At 35.8% G+C, this 14,827-nt stretch overlaps 1 protein-coding gene across 3 annotated transcripts in view; it reads right to left on the bottom strand.

The window, feature by feature from the left end:
* The window catches only part of ORC5 (origin recognition complex subunit 5), a 76,301-nt gene that overhangs the window by 44,552 nt on the left and 16,922 nt on the right, over nucleotides 1–14,827 (bottom strand). For all 3 annotated transcript variants that reach the window (XM_056340637.1, XM_056340636.1, XM_056340638.1), the window contains exons 8-12: nucleotides 13,078–13,126; nucleotides 12,428–12,518; nucleotides 10,140–10,192; nucleotides 7,868–7,980; nucleotides 4,185–4,232 (exon numbers count right to left, since the gene is read on the bottom strand). In XM_056340637.1, the coding sequence (XP_056196612.1) occupies nucleotides 4,185–4,232; nucleotides 7,868–7,980; nucleotides 10,140–10,192; nucleotides 12,428–12,518; nucleotides 13,078–13,126 (354 nt within the window). The remainder of the gene's footprint in view (nucleotides 1–4,184; nucleotides 4,233–7,867; nucleotides 7,981–10,139; nucleotides 10,193–12,427; nucleotides 12,519–13,077; nucleotides 13,127–14,827) is intronic.

Raw genomic sequence — 14,827 nt, 5'->3', positions numbered from 1 at the left:
TAGTATAGAATAACAATTTTACAAGTCTTCTGCAAGGAGCTAAGGCATAATACTGTATAGAACAGTATTTATAAAATCCAAGGGATCCCTCAGCTCAGTTAAAAACAAAGACAACTTTCACATTTAGAAACTGTCTTCAAAAAGTTTTGTAGCCATCTAATTAATTCTGTCTGTCCTCTACCACCCTCTATCATCTTTCCCCCTTGGCAATACGCTTGCCTAATGGTTCAAAAAAGACTTTTCCCCAGTTGCCACTATCTGTGCTTGTGCTTTTCCTGTACTGTGTCAAGAGTTTCATGTTCCCACTGTTCAACTGGCCTAAGTCTTTCATCGTCCCACAACTGCAAACCATGTATAGGCATTCCAGAATTTCACAAACAAGAATGAGAACCAAAAGCATTCTTTAAAAGGTAAAAGCTTAACACAAACTAAATTACCTGCACAGAAGGGAGAAAGTCCTTAGCATCAGTTGGCTGAATTTTCAACCTTTTTAGCACACGCTGAAAAGACAAAACTACACTTCTCACTTTTTTAGCTCAAAGCATTTCTGAACTTCCCTGGTTGCCATACAAATAAAGCATCTTAAGTTGTAAGCTAGGAATTCTGATACAAAACAAAACCTAGACTGAAGTTGAAGCAGATATACTAGACAAACTTTTTTCCAATTAAAAAAAAATAATCACACCAACACATTTGATCTTCTGACAGGCTGACATCTGAAAAATCATACTCCTGCAAAAGTAGCTTCACCAGGAAGATCTCTCACTTGTCACTAAACTGGAAAAACACTGTTCCAGGGCAACCATGCAAAGAAACCCAACAAATTGTGCTGTTAACAGCAACAAAGCAACTAATAGAATAAGGACAGTATTTTCCCTCATTCACAAGATTTATTTTTCTAATAAAAAACCCACAGCCTCTGGACTGAACAGAGTTAAGAATCAAAAGATATTTAGCCTGGCTGTATCTAAACTTTTAAGGGTTTATTTCATCTAACGTTAGCTTCCTGCCAAGTAGGTATGTACAGCCAAACTAGTTTTCTACGTTCCCATTATAGCCAGTAAAAAGTCTAATCAATACAATTTATGGTGCAATTCATCTAACTGAACGTATAACCTACTTTAGTATGAGACTAATCACACCCTACACTCCAATGACTGCATTGACTAGCTCTGCTATAAAAAGATACTAGCTTAGATGCAGGTACCCACTTGGAGTTACGTGAATCTGATCTGTAAATTGGTCTTTAGACAAGCTTCTCTGAGGGAAGGTATACTGACACACCAACTGAAGCAAATCAGCCTTTATTTATAACACTACATAATGTAATTGTCACAGTTTAACCCCAGCCAGAAACTAAGTACCACACAGCCACTCACTCATGCCACACACCACCACTCTGCAACAGGATGGGGAGGAAAATCAAAAAAATGTACAACTTGTGGATTGAGGTAAGAGCAATTTAATAATTGATACAAAATAAATAAGATCTAATATAATAATAATGTAAAGGAGCGAGAAGGGGAGAGGAATAAAATCCAAAGGGAAGGGGAAAAAAAAGCAAACAAGTGACGCCCAGCACAATTGCTCACCACCTGGTGACCGATGCCCAGCCAGTCCCTAGGCCAGGGCTAGCTGGTGGCTGCTTACCCTCCTAGTGGATACACCCAGCATCTCTATGGTATGGAATAGCCCTTTGCCTAGTTTAGGTTAGCTGACCTGACTGTGTCCCCTCCCAGTTGATTGTGCCTCTTCAGTCCGCTTGCTGGCAAGGCCTGAGAAACTGAAGTCCTTGACTTAATATAAACATTACCTAGCAACAACTAAAAAGATGTTATCAACATTATTTTCACACCAAACTCAAAACACAGCACTGCACCAGCTACTGAGAAGAAAATTAACTCCATCCCAGCTGAAACCAGAAGAGTAATCCTTTACCCCTGTACTTCAGTTTCCCTCACTATAGAATCATAGTACCAAAATATACAAAGTTTACATCTGGGTGATTGTGTATCTGTACCAATATTTATAAAGGTTACAGTATAGGAAAAGGAACGTAGATAGGTCTGGAAGATCCTCCCAGGCACTGAGTCCTGTTCCCTACTATCACAGCTACCCTGCCTCAAAAACCGTCAAAACCAGACTCTGCTATGAACCTACAAGCACTTTCAGTTTCTGGCATCAATACTTATAGCAAAAAGGGTCCTTACCCCTGAAGTGACACCATAAGCAGAGAATTGGTGCGCTGTAACTAGAAGCAAAGTTACTTGAAGTGCCACAAAGTTCCTTTCCTATTCATTAATCCCTAAGACACACTCCAGTTTATGTCACACAATCAAAGTTTTGTGACACTGTCAATTCAAGAGATATTTTCTGTTAACTATATTTACCAGGATTACGAAGCTGTAATTCTCTTCATTTGCATTCTTATAAGTTCTTCCTGATCATGCAAGTTATTACAGCTGAACAATAAACCAAGCTTCTTTAGCTCACACAAGTACAATCACACTTTCAGTATAATAGTTCAGTGCTTAGGTTGCAGGGTAATATAAAGTCTACAAAACTAGAATTAATCTAATCAAAGAAGTAACTGAAATCTTACTCATCTTTTTGACCATTAATTTTGTTTACATTACATTTGAGTTACCCTCATTTACAGTTCTTTCCTTAGTATCTCCATCTGTTCTGGTTTTGTACCTAGTCAGTAGCATTTAGTTTGCTGCAGGAACAATAATAAAATGAAAACCAATTTACCGTTAATGTGGGCACTTCTGAACACCAAGTAGCAACCTCAGATACAAGCCCATTTAACATAAACAATGACACAAGAGAACAAGCTCTACAGTACAGTTAAGGTGATCGTGACCTCAGAATTTCTTCATCAAATCTCTATTTTCCCATTCCTTTTATGTTCCTAGCTGTTCCCATCTCATCATCCAAGTTGGAAATCTATTGCCAACAAAAAATAAAAAAACACCTTTCCTGCAGAGGATGCAAAGAAAGAAGATGATTTTGGTGTAACATAAAATAATTATTCCTTCTCCTGAAAAATATTTATCAACTAATTAAGATGTGGAGCTATTTCAAGAACATAGCAGTCCTGAAAATCATTAAATGCTCTGGAAGTTCTTGTGAGTTCATGTGCCAGGGACAAAACACATGAGGTCTACATGTACAGGGCACATGCATTCAGAGACTTCAAAATTCTTAAATTCACATAAATATCTACCTAAAAGTGAAACACTTCATACTGCTGAACTAAAAGTATGCTCACTTACACTTTCACATGCAAAAACTGTGCTCCTACAGAAATAAGAGAACTTGGAAAAAGTCTTTGGACAGCCAAGGACTCTCTTCTTGCAAGGGCAGGAGAAAAATTAGGGAAAAGGCTATAGGCAGGATCAGAAGCCAAGGATTATTAGGCAACATATCATATTAAATTTTTTCTCATATTATTTATACTGCCTGTAGTTTAGAGAAGAAAAGGATATAACTATTATTTCAGTAGGAATTCAGTGCTGTCTGCACTGCTCATTATTTATAGATTTGTTTAAAAATAAGTCAAGTTACCAATGTTAAAATTTGAATTGTCTTTTTACTTTAGTTATAAATATACATACAGGTATTTATTTTTCCTAGCATATCAAGCCTCTGTCAGTAAAAACTGGTATAGCTCCACTGAAATCAATTAAGTTTAGCTATTTATAATCATGAAAAGGTCAGTTAATAGTCTGACGGAATCCTTAACAACAGACAGAAGTGCAAAGTTTCCAAGCCTCAACACACAATCTTAAGGTGTTATACCTCACTGCATCACTGGGAATTAAAGTGACTCGACTTTCAAAGCTACTAACCACCTATTACTCTAATATCTTTGACAGAAATTCCAATATCTGGCTCTTCCCTATATTATGTCCTTCAACTACCTTTTTTAAGCACTTTTTGTTATACACAAAAATATAGCTTTAGGAAGCAAATTCATGCTACATTTACCTTTCAGTGAAATAAAAATGTGTGTATCATACAGAAATTTGTAACATACGAAACAAATACAATAATAATTGTTATTTATGCAATTCTGTTGTATCTAAAGTAAACAGTGAGGTAAAATAAAGTATACATCCAGCAGTACAGCAGAAAAAATATTTGTTGCCAAGCTCAGCTTAGAAAGGTAAAATACATACCTTTTCCTGTTTCTTCATAAAGTTGGTCTTCCTAATTTTCCCATGATGCTGTAAACAACAGATGAGAAAATATTATATGTCAGTTATTTTATGCCGCTTCTATAGCAAAGAGAATCAAAACCGTGAACAAAGGACAGACACGTTACATATGGTAGTACACTAGTCTGGGTCTGCTTCTTTACTACACCTCCAGTATTACTAGCAATCCTTCTTACTAGAAGCCTTAAAATTATACTTGCCTTACTTCTTGCTTCATTGTGTTGCAAGCGGTGCCAAGCCAAAAAACAACACAAGAATATTTTTTTGGTGACATGTGTGACTTTTTTTTTCTGATCTGATCAGGGACTGATGAAAAGAGGCAGTAAAAATTTGTTTTTAATATGACTTCATGCCACCATCCTACTCCTATCCTCAATCATCTAATGAAAAAGACAGATGTTTCATTTCTCTTTCCAGACAAGTTTAAATGATTGCCACTTCATTTTTAAAATGTATCCATGCATAAAATCCATCTGAATTTTCACCTTTTATCTGCTCCATTTTAAAATTTGGATGGTACACAAGTTGGCAGAATGACAAGCAGGAACTAAATCAATGAAATACAAAGACAGCTCAAGGTGCAGGAGCTAAACGACAAAGCGAAAAGGCTGCAGGGAAACATCATTTAAAAAGCACAGTTTTAAAGTAGCCTTAAGAAAGGAAGGACTATCCAGAGTATCAAGTGGGTTTGGATCTCAGCTGAAAAAGTGAAGGCAAGACAAGGACAGAAATACAGTAAACAAGATGTTACAAATGAATGTGTAAAAACAAAAAATTTAAAAACACAAAGACAGCCATGAAGGATGACATGTAAATGATGTATAAAACTAGTGGAGAGGTACATATATAATATTCTTTAAAAACAGTTAAGTGCTATTTCTCAAAATATCTGAAAAAAAATTCTCGCCTGTTGAATTTTTCCACTGCCTTCAGAAATATACCTTATTACTAAGTATACCTTACAAGCATGGTCAATGAATAAGGGAAAAAAATATCTCAAATGAAGGAATTAACTTCTCATTATCATGTTTAAAATCTTGTACTTAGTGTTTGTGGACCTCACTACTCAGCCACGTCAAGACGATCTCAGTAACTGTGCCTCTTCTTGACTGACTTCTGAAGAGCTTAATATTAGACAGGGCTTTAAGTTTCCTTTACATCATGTGCTAGATTAGAAAAAAAAAGTAGTTCATTCAATGATACATATCACACATACTTAGAGACAGCAAAGTAATCTTTTTATCATGCCTTTGAAAAGAAGGCTGCAGTGGTAACAGAGACCTTTTGGAAGGGAAAGTGATCAAGCCTGACATTATATGGCATTTTAGTGATGGATCACAACATACTGCATTCGTGCATTTTAAAGGTTATGCTGGGATGTCCATATGGTGTATTTAAGTTATATCAAAAGTGTTTCAAAGCAAGTATGCAGGTGCCCTATTTCTACGCAAGCACAAAGAAACGTAAGAAATTCAGGACTAATTTTCAGTTAGCTTTTAATCCTGGTTTCTTTAAAATGATAAAAGGAAGACTTTATATAGATTGCTATACTTTTTTGTTTTAAAGACTACCTTTCAAAACCAGCTTCAAATTATTCTCTCCATCTACTGCAAAGCTCTTAAATTTTCACATAACTAACAGCAGCGCTGTCAATTACTGCTTCATTGCTTTATCAGTCTGTTAGCATTCCAGGCTGCCACAACCTGTGACTTTATCTTTAGCTGTAGTATATGCTAGCACCTGTACCAGCAGTGCAGTGTATAGGCTAGCACCTGTACTAGTAGTGCACATTAGCAGCTCAATGACCATCTCTTTGTTTGCAGCCCTTTTGCTGTCTAGCACTCCTTAGTCAAATCACTCCAGAAGACTTTTCTGTAGTCTACTCTGAATCTCATTATAAATCTGATAAAACTAATTCTATTTTCACAGGCCACATGACTCATGAAAACATTCAGCTTGAACAACACCCACCCCCCCACCCCACTCCCGAAAAGCATTTACTTTGTTGGGCTTTGAGATGCAGCTGTTTCTGAAATTCACCTTAGCACCTGATGAAGGGCTAACTGCTATCCGATGATACATGTAGCAACAACCGTAAGGTCTCCTGATTCACCAATTTTTAGCAAAAATACTTAATAACAGAGATTGAAACACCGTCATGGTCCCTGCTTCAAAAACCATAGAAGGTCATGCTTTTTGTGCACAAGTTTACTACAGTTCAGGTGCAAGAGTGGAAATTAACTTCAGAGATACTAAAAAAGGAGAAACAAAAAAAAAAATGTAATTGACAAGGCTGGTCAGTGAACACAAACAAGAAAGATATGGCACTTTTTGATAACACGCTTTACTGACTTGACTGTTGTCAGCTTTCCCGTTTCTTTGATTTCCAAGATCGATATGGAAAAATCTGGGCAAAACCACTTCTTCAGCAAATAAATCTCTCACAAAGAAATTGCTTTGGCCAAGTGAAAAGAACAAAGGTTGCCCTTAAAGAAAACTTGTCAATCTGCACTTACTACAAGTAAGCCTCCATTCTTCTCAGGAAAGGACTAGACAGAAGGGTGAAACAGCTACAGCTTTCAAAGTAAGATCATAACAGAAACACAAAACCCATATTTAAACTAAAAACTTGCTAGTATATCATCACTAGGAACTGCAGGAACTTTTCAAAACATGATTCTACAATTTTTTTTTCAAGAGGGAAGAAGGAAGCAAGCACACTTGTACAGATTTGTCTTGCTCCCATTTTCTCAGTTGTTCAAACCTTCTATCATGAATACCATACATACACACATGCATACATTAAAACACACTGTAATAATCTAGAAAACCTTGGCATTGGTAAAATGCATAGAAGGCATAATTGCCCAATCACTTTTCTGATAGCTGTCTTCCTGCCTATGTTTTGTCATATAAAGACCCCCAAAACAACACAATGAGGCAGGCTTGAGGAGCATAAAGATCCTGGGTAAGAAAGAGACAGATTACAAACTACGGCACCATAGCATTTGTTTGTGGCATGACCACAACATAGCCCAAAGAAAAAGAGAAGAAAAAAAAAATTCAACTTGTACATGGCAATAACTTAGAGAAAACAGGGTTTAGCTCATTATTTGGTAGTGAGGATTAATATATTCACCCCAAAACATGCACTACCATCATTTCAATACAACATGTGCCAGCTAATAGAACCACATCTTCTACAAAAGCAACCATTTTACATTTCTGTTTCAGAAGCTTAAAATTGTGTAAGTTAACAATGCCCTATGCCATTTTACCTCATAATAGGCTAAAGGCGGTTATGGTTTGTATCTTACTCTGGAAATTTCAGTGTGGCTTATACCTAAGGACACTGCAAGTACTCCACTAAAATCTTTACCAAAGGGAGCTGTACCAACTTACAAAAGCAAAGAACAATACCTGTGTTATATAACAGTGTTACACATTGTGACATGAAGAAGTTGGATTTATTTGCCATTAGTAATGACGAAGTGATCGTTACCAATCACAACATGTGATCTACAGAAAAACTTCTGATCAAATCAAATGACGCACACAGAGAAACAGAACAGTTGAAGGGTTTTAAACAAGGAAATGCAGTATGCAGGAATACCACAAGCAGCACTAAGAAAAAATCTCATTACCTTAAGAAAGAACCTTTTATCTGTTCTAACAGGATTGTAGGAGGCAAGGTAAGCAGCTATTAGAAGAAATTTGGAGTAATAAGGAAGTTCCACATGTGTATGTGCAGAAAGTCCTATAAAATAAACAAACAGTTTATGAGTCACTGAAACCAGTCTGACCATCCACAAACTTCAAATTAGACTTGCCTGCACTCTTCCTTATCTCCTGCTCTACTCCTGTAGCTAAATGAGTATGGCTACTTTCTCAACCCCATTATCACAGACATAGTATCAGTCAAGGGCCAAGAAATGGCACAAAGCTAAACAAAACTAACATTCTGGACTCCTTATGAATTCATCTCAGAAATTTTAACTGAACCATTGAAGATTCATAAATCATAAGGTGTGATCTCCCTAAAAAAAAAAATAAAAAAAAAATCCCAGGATACTTTCATTTAAGATTATTTTTTTCTGGCAAACAGGGCAGATGAAGAAATATGTTCAAATATAATGGCAAAGCTTTCCTCCAAGATCCAACCTTGAGGGTGCTCCAGACTGTGCCAGACAGCTCAGCCAGGAATAGGGATGACATGGTAAAGAAGCCGTGCTGCACTTCTGAGAAATAGTTCAGCATCTCACAATTTTTAGCCAATGTTTTATTTGCTACAGAAAATGGTTTCAAACTTTTAAAATTGATCCAGTTGACCTAGCTTGCTACCACGTATATAAAGTCTCACACATTAAATGGCACAAGAACTACAGTCTAGTATTTTCCTTCCCTCTTTTTACTTTTACTTTGTATTTTTTCCCTTTACGTTCTCCTGCTTTTGTAAACGTAGTTGCTTCTTTCACACAGATAATGCATATGAGTAGGACGATCAAACCACCTTACTTCATCAGTTGTCTAACTATGGAGACCACTAAAGGGTCTCTCTTGTGCCTTCTTTGCTTACAGATTTTCACTTCAATGGTATCTTGTTCTGTGAAGTACCTGTACCCTTATGCTTAATTCACAAGCATCAGCAAATAAAGATCAAGGAATCAAACATTAGAAGTTAAGATTCAGAGCCCCCAGTGTGATGAGAAGCATCCTAGATGACAGCTAGTAACAATTTCCTCTCATGTGGGCACAAAAGGACAGCAGTTTTAGTTTCATTTACAATCAAGAGACTGCTTTGTGCTGCATGTTAATTACAAAATCCAACACCAAATAAATTTACTTTAATACAGAAATATCTGTTTCTACACCATTCTTGACCTGGCAATATTGCATCGTGCACTGAATTATATGGTTATTTACATCTACAGTAAAATTTATTATAATTGCTTTCTAAGCATGTTATTATCAAATGCTTCTTACCAATAAGGCAATTTTTCCTTCTACATATACCTAAAAATATTACAAAATGCATTTTCAATAAAGCCTCCCTTTTTTGGGTTCTCAGGTGCAAAAGTTTTTCATGACCATCTAGGCACAGAAGGAGGGAGTTTACTAAGAACACTTTGAATGAAATTCCTTTCATCAACAATGTCAAAAAATTTCTGATCATAATGCAAATACAGGAAACAGTTTGATCACAGCCGCTTAAATTGTCTTAAGATAATTGCAATTTTACCTGCTATCTAAAGAAGAAATTATTTGTCATGATAAATAATATGGATTAAGTGTTCCCAAACTACAAACTGGTCAAAAGACCGTGACTGACTGACATACCAGGAAAATGCTTCAGTATTTCTTCCTAAATTGTGAATGACAGCTGACAGATATATTGAGATTCAACTTTCAAGCCTGTCTAAAGTATAAAATCAACAAACATTTACTCCTTTAATGAAAAAACAGAAAGGATTCTTGCAATTCTGGTATTTCTCTTTGCCAAGAAATCAGGACACAGCACAGTTGTTTTGTTTAGGAACATGTTAATCCAGTGTAATACACCAGGTATAATATTCCCTTCTCCCCACTCAGACAATTCTGACAGTTGGCACATGGAGGTCTGACCATCAGGGGTCAGCTCAGTCCTCATCCATTCTTACATAAGAAATACTGATTTAAAGAAATCTGCTTTTACCCACAAAGGACCTTAGAAAAGATTACTACCAGGATATATGCTAGGGGGGGAAATAGTCCTTTGTAGAACACCATTTCTCAAAAAAACATGATTACCCTGAACTGTAACTGAATGCTAACAGGTACCTTCAGCTATATAATTTTATTCACATGTTCTCAGATAATAACCACCAAGTCAAACGGAAAAGTATACATTTCACATTACAGAGTTACTGTATCCAATACCTTTCAACTGCCCAGGTTCTCCACTGCCACGCTGGAAGCTCTCCCACTGTGAGCTAAAAGACAAATAATGCAAATATATAAAGACAAAGTATTTGTTAAGTCTTTTAGAGAAAACTACCTGCTTGGTATATATATATTTTAATTTCATTACACTGGCTAGGATACAGTCAGTAAGAAACTAATTAAAAATTAGTGCAAGTCTTACTATGTTGCACATAACTTTCAATAATGTGCAGACTATATGTATTTGAAAAAACTGCAGAAAGTAATGTTATATTAAAGTATAAAAGTCAGTACAAGCTAACTGTAAAACAACAACTTCTTTCCATCTTATTATCACCACTAAGCAAACAGCAATAGTATTCTAAGTTTCAAGAACAATGCAGAATTGGATAAAAAGAAAAAATACTGATAGTTTTGAATATATTTTTTATTTGTGTAGTAACTGTTTATGCTAGTGAGAACAACACTGTAATTACTTCATAATGCAATTTTGAAGCCTATGGAAAAAAACAAAGCAATATTCATTCTTTACTTAAAAACTTTCAAGACATCCAGATGGAACATTTTGTCAGTGAAAAATGTCTGCAAATAGTTTGGTGTTTTCCTAAACAATAGCAAAAAAATTCACCTTAAAATTCCCTTAAGAAATTATATTAAAAATGTTGTGATTTTAGATAATTTTGTATACCACAAGGGGATAAAAAAACCACCCAGGTTTTGTAAAGCGCCAGTGCTTTTCTGTTTTGAGTTTTTTAAGATGTTTATGAACAGTATTTATCAGCCATAAGCCATAAAACTCATGAAAACAGTTTAATGAGAGCTAATGTAATACTCAAATTATAATGAATTATCAACAAGCAAAGTTTTTATCCAATGTCCATTTTACAGGTAGAAAAAAGTAGTTTCATTTTGATCTCAGTTCAGGGATTACAACAGCCGATAGCAAAGTTCTATTGCTTTAACTTACAACTTGAAGAAAAGCTGAGAGTAATTACAGTTCTGTGGCCAGAAAAATTGATGAGGTCATTTTAATTCCTCAAGCATTTACTGGCACACAAAGGTAAATCCTAGAACTATTATGCAGAAAGCTGAAATTTCCAATAAAAAACCAGTAAAGCTCAAATTTATAATCAAAGAGAACAGTAAAGAAGGAAATCAGCTATTTGGAAACAATTCATAAGCTATTTTATATAATAATCTTATCTTACACCCTAATTAGAGCAGGCAATTACACAACCTAAGAAGTCAGGATGATCCTGAGTAGAGTGTGTAATGAAGATCAATACTGAGTATAAATACATACCTGAGGCAAACAGAATAATGCCTCATGGTACAGTGAAGTCTAGCTTATACGGGGTAAAATCCATTTTCTTTTTGAAGGAATGATCACTTTTCCAAAACATTTAGCAAAGACTTCTGCTACACACCAAAGTTCTGTTACCAGAATACTCTATGGCCTCAATGACATTCAAAGGAAAGAAATCACTATGTTTGTATAAAGGTAAAGAAATAAAACACTACTGAATTATCTCTATTTACATGGTATAACATCAGAATCATCTTAAAGACAGAGAAGACATTAAATCAGAGGTGATTATTGCCATTGAAAATGAACACCACCATCTTTCTTCTAGCAGTCTGGCAACGTAAGAAATAAACAAGGAATCCAAAACCATACCCACAAGAAACTCCGTCTGTTAGCAGGACACCAGCTTTTAATGCTGTCAAAAATGGCAATTCCATATAAGGAAAATTTTGCCCTTGGACAAGAAAATAAGGGGTCAGAAAGCACAGCAAATGTACAAATCTAGCTCCAGTAAATAAAGATAAGGAACACCTATGTTCAAAACCTGTAATGTCTCATAAGAATTTTGAAGCTTCCATCCACCCTTGGTACAGTGAGGATCTGCCAAATCAACTTTACAAGTGTGCTTTAAAATGTGCCTGTACATTCTGAGGATGGGTTCCCATGCCTGGGAGTTTCATGTATGACAGAAAATGGATATACCTGCATGACCATCAGTGAAAACAGAACACAGCTTGCTGCCACTGATTTACTTAAATATTTTATATGCTGCAAATACTGTTTTGTTTAAAAATTTCCTCCTGAGATGCCCTATTTCTAACATTATATGGCAAGAAAGAAATACAAATTAAAAAGATTCTACCTAGCAAGAAAAAAAAATGCCACGAAACGTAATACTTTTATTATCATCAAATATTCAGAGAGGAAGCTTGTTAAAAACAGCAACCTCAACAAAACAAACCCTCGCTCCCCAAATTACCTGGATATTTCTCGGAGATAAACAGTCTGCATTGCCTTCTTCAAATGAGGTTCAATATTTTTCCAGAGCTTGCGGGTGTCACGTTCATTTGCTGCATCAAGCCAGAATCAGCTCTGTTAGATGTTTAACTCACACAACACTACAAGTCTTACCTCTGACACCTGAATAACCACAGGCAAGATGTAAGTCTAACACCCTGACTCTGAAATGCTGTATTCGGATGATGCACCATCATCATCCATTTGTAAGCACACGCTACCATGCAAGGCTGTTTCTCTGTGGGTATTCTGAGATACTCTGGGACAGTGTGGCAGAACCCCCACTTTCATTTCTCCTTTTAGCCTTGACAGAGAAATTACTTATCCCATTACTTCGCAGAAGTCCTGGTGGTTGAGTAAGGAAGAAGATTTATAGGGGGGAAGCAAGTTTTCACAGTATTTCCATCTCATTTCCGTAAAACACCACCCACAAATGCCATCTACTGCTTCCGCTGCAAATGTTGCCTACTGGGTGCAACTGGAATAAGTATGGCCATCGTGACCAGAGAAATGGTCACAACACAATGAAGATCAAAGCAAAGTCCTCCACAAAACCCACAGGAAGGCACCTGTACTCTCATACACCCGCTCAACCTAAAGACATAAACTTACCTTCTCCTCTGACCACTGGTTCACAGTATTTAGAAAAATTGAGCACTGCCTACAGAAAGTAAAAAGTACAACATATTAAAAATTTAAATATATTTGATTTAGCTACAGAATATAACAAGCAGCATAATTCATTACTTTGCAAAAGCAATGAATTATTTTTGTTACTAATTATGCTGCTTACTTCCAAATGTTATACTGTAAAACATCACAATACTTCTGTAGATTAAAACACAAGCAGAAGTCATCTATCACAGGTTACTTGGTTTTGATCTCAGCAAAATCTGTTTACTGTACTCAGAGGTTGCATCGGGTTTTTTACAAAAAATAGTAATTAAACATTATAAATGCAATAAAAATGTCTTAATTAACTTTTTTTACTCCATTTTCACATAAAACTTTCCATTCCAGGAGCAGTTCAGCATGTGGAAAAGTAGACCACACACACAAACCAAAATTACTTTAAAAAACCCAAACAAACAAACAAAACCCCCAAATATAAACCGACCCTGCTAACACATTCCATATTCAAACTATATCCTTTTGCTTAAGGTAAGATTGAGAGAATTTTGACAATGTTGTCATCTAGATTTTTTTCTACAGTGGTTAAATCAGTATCACACAGAATTTTGTAAAATAACAATCCTCACATTTCTTGCTCCTATTGTCCTATTGCACCTTATTAAATCTCTGTGCTAGTATACAGAACTCAATGCAGTAACTTCCACATCTAAATCTAAAATCATTCCAGAATGTATTCATTAATAATCATGCATAGTAAAATACACATTTAGAGTCTCTATTAGCCACTACGGAGTTGTTCAGAAGCCCGCAGAGGGTTGTATGTGTCTGTCATTACCTTCTACAGAAGAGACCTGTCAAGCACAATAATTTATGGTCCAGTTACATAAATCTTTTCATAATGTTAGTATTTCACACACACACAAACACTACATCTAAAGCTAATGAAATCGTTCTGTTAAGCAGAATCGCTCAAGCACATGTCTAGAAGAACTGTGACCCTAGTTTCTATTTGCACCTCCATCAGATGTCAGCCATCTCATTTAAATATAAAACCTTTATAGTTAACAGGTAAGTTCAGCTGAAGTTTAGCTACATGGTGCTGATGGAAATGCAGGCAGGACGTTCAGATTCTCTCACCAGCACTGCTTTGTTCACCGGCCATAACCACTGATCCCTTCAAACTTGTAAAATTTCCTTGTACAAAGTAGTTATTTAAATAATAATCTGGTCAGCTAATAATTGTTATTGCTGTTCAGCTTTTCTTATGCAAAGGTCACCATCAAGTAATCTTTTATTTTTCTTCTGTTAGTTTGTTCTTCAATTGATATATGGTTAAAACTCCTTTTACCAAACACCTTCAGTTTATTTTTGTTCCCTCAGGCATGACTATACTGCAGGAACTTTGACTTAACTATTTTATTCTTAATTCCAAAACAAAGACAGTGAAAACATTTATGTCACTCCTCGCTTCTCTAGGCCTTTGAGTCATATTAATATGCTATGTTTCTGTAAAACTGTGCTGCAGATCTGGCTTGTAGCAGTTTACCTTAAAACCCTCCACAGGAGGCAAATCAAGTGAAAATTTTACATTCCTGAATAATATAGGAAAATATTTCAAATTTGAACTTAAATTTCCCATAAAGTAGAAGTATAAAGAACGTTGGTGGCAAGTTACATTTAATAAACACAGGAAACAATAGAACTTGAGAATGGACATGCTGAGACCTGC

The sequence above is a fragment of the Falco biarmicus genome, chromosome 5 (genome assembly GCF_023638135.1).
Source record: "Falco biarmicus isolate bFalBia1 chromosome 5, bFalBia1.pri, whole genome shotgun sequence".
Classification (NCBI taxonomy): domain Eukaryota; kingdom Metazoa; phylum Chordata; class Aves; order Falconiformes; family Falconidae; genus Falco; species Falco biarmicus.
This window is presented reverse-complemented; position numbering and strand designations above follow the sequence as displayed.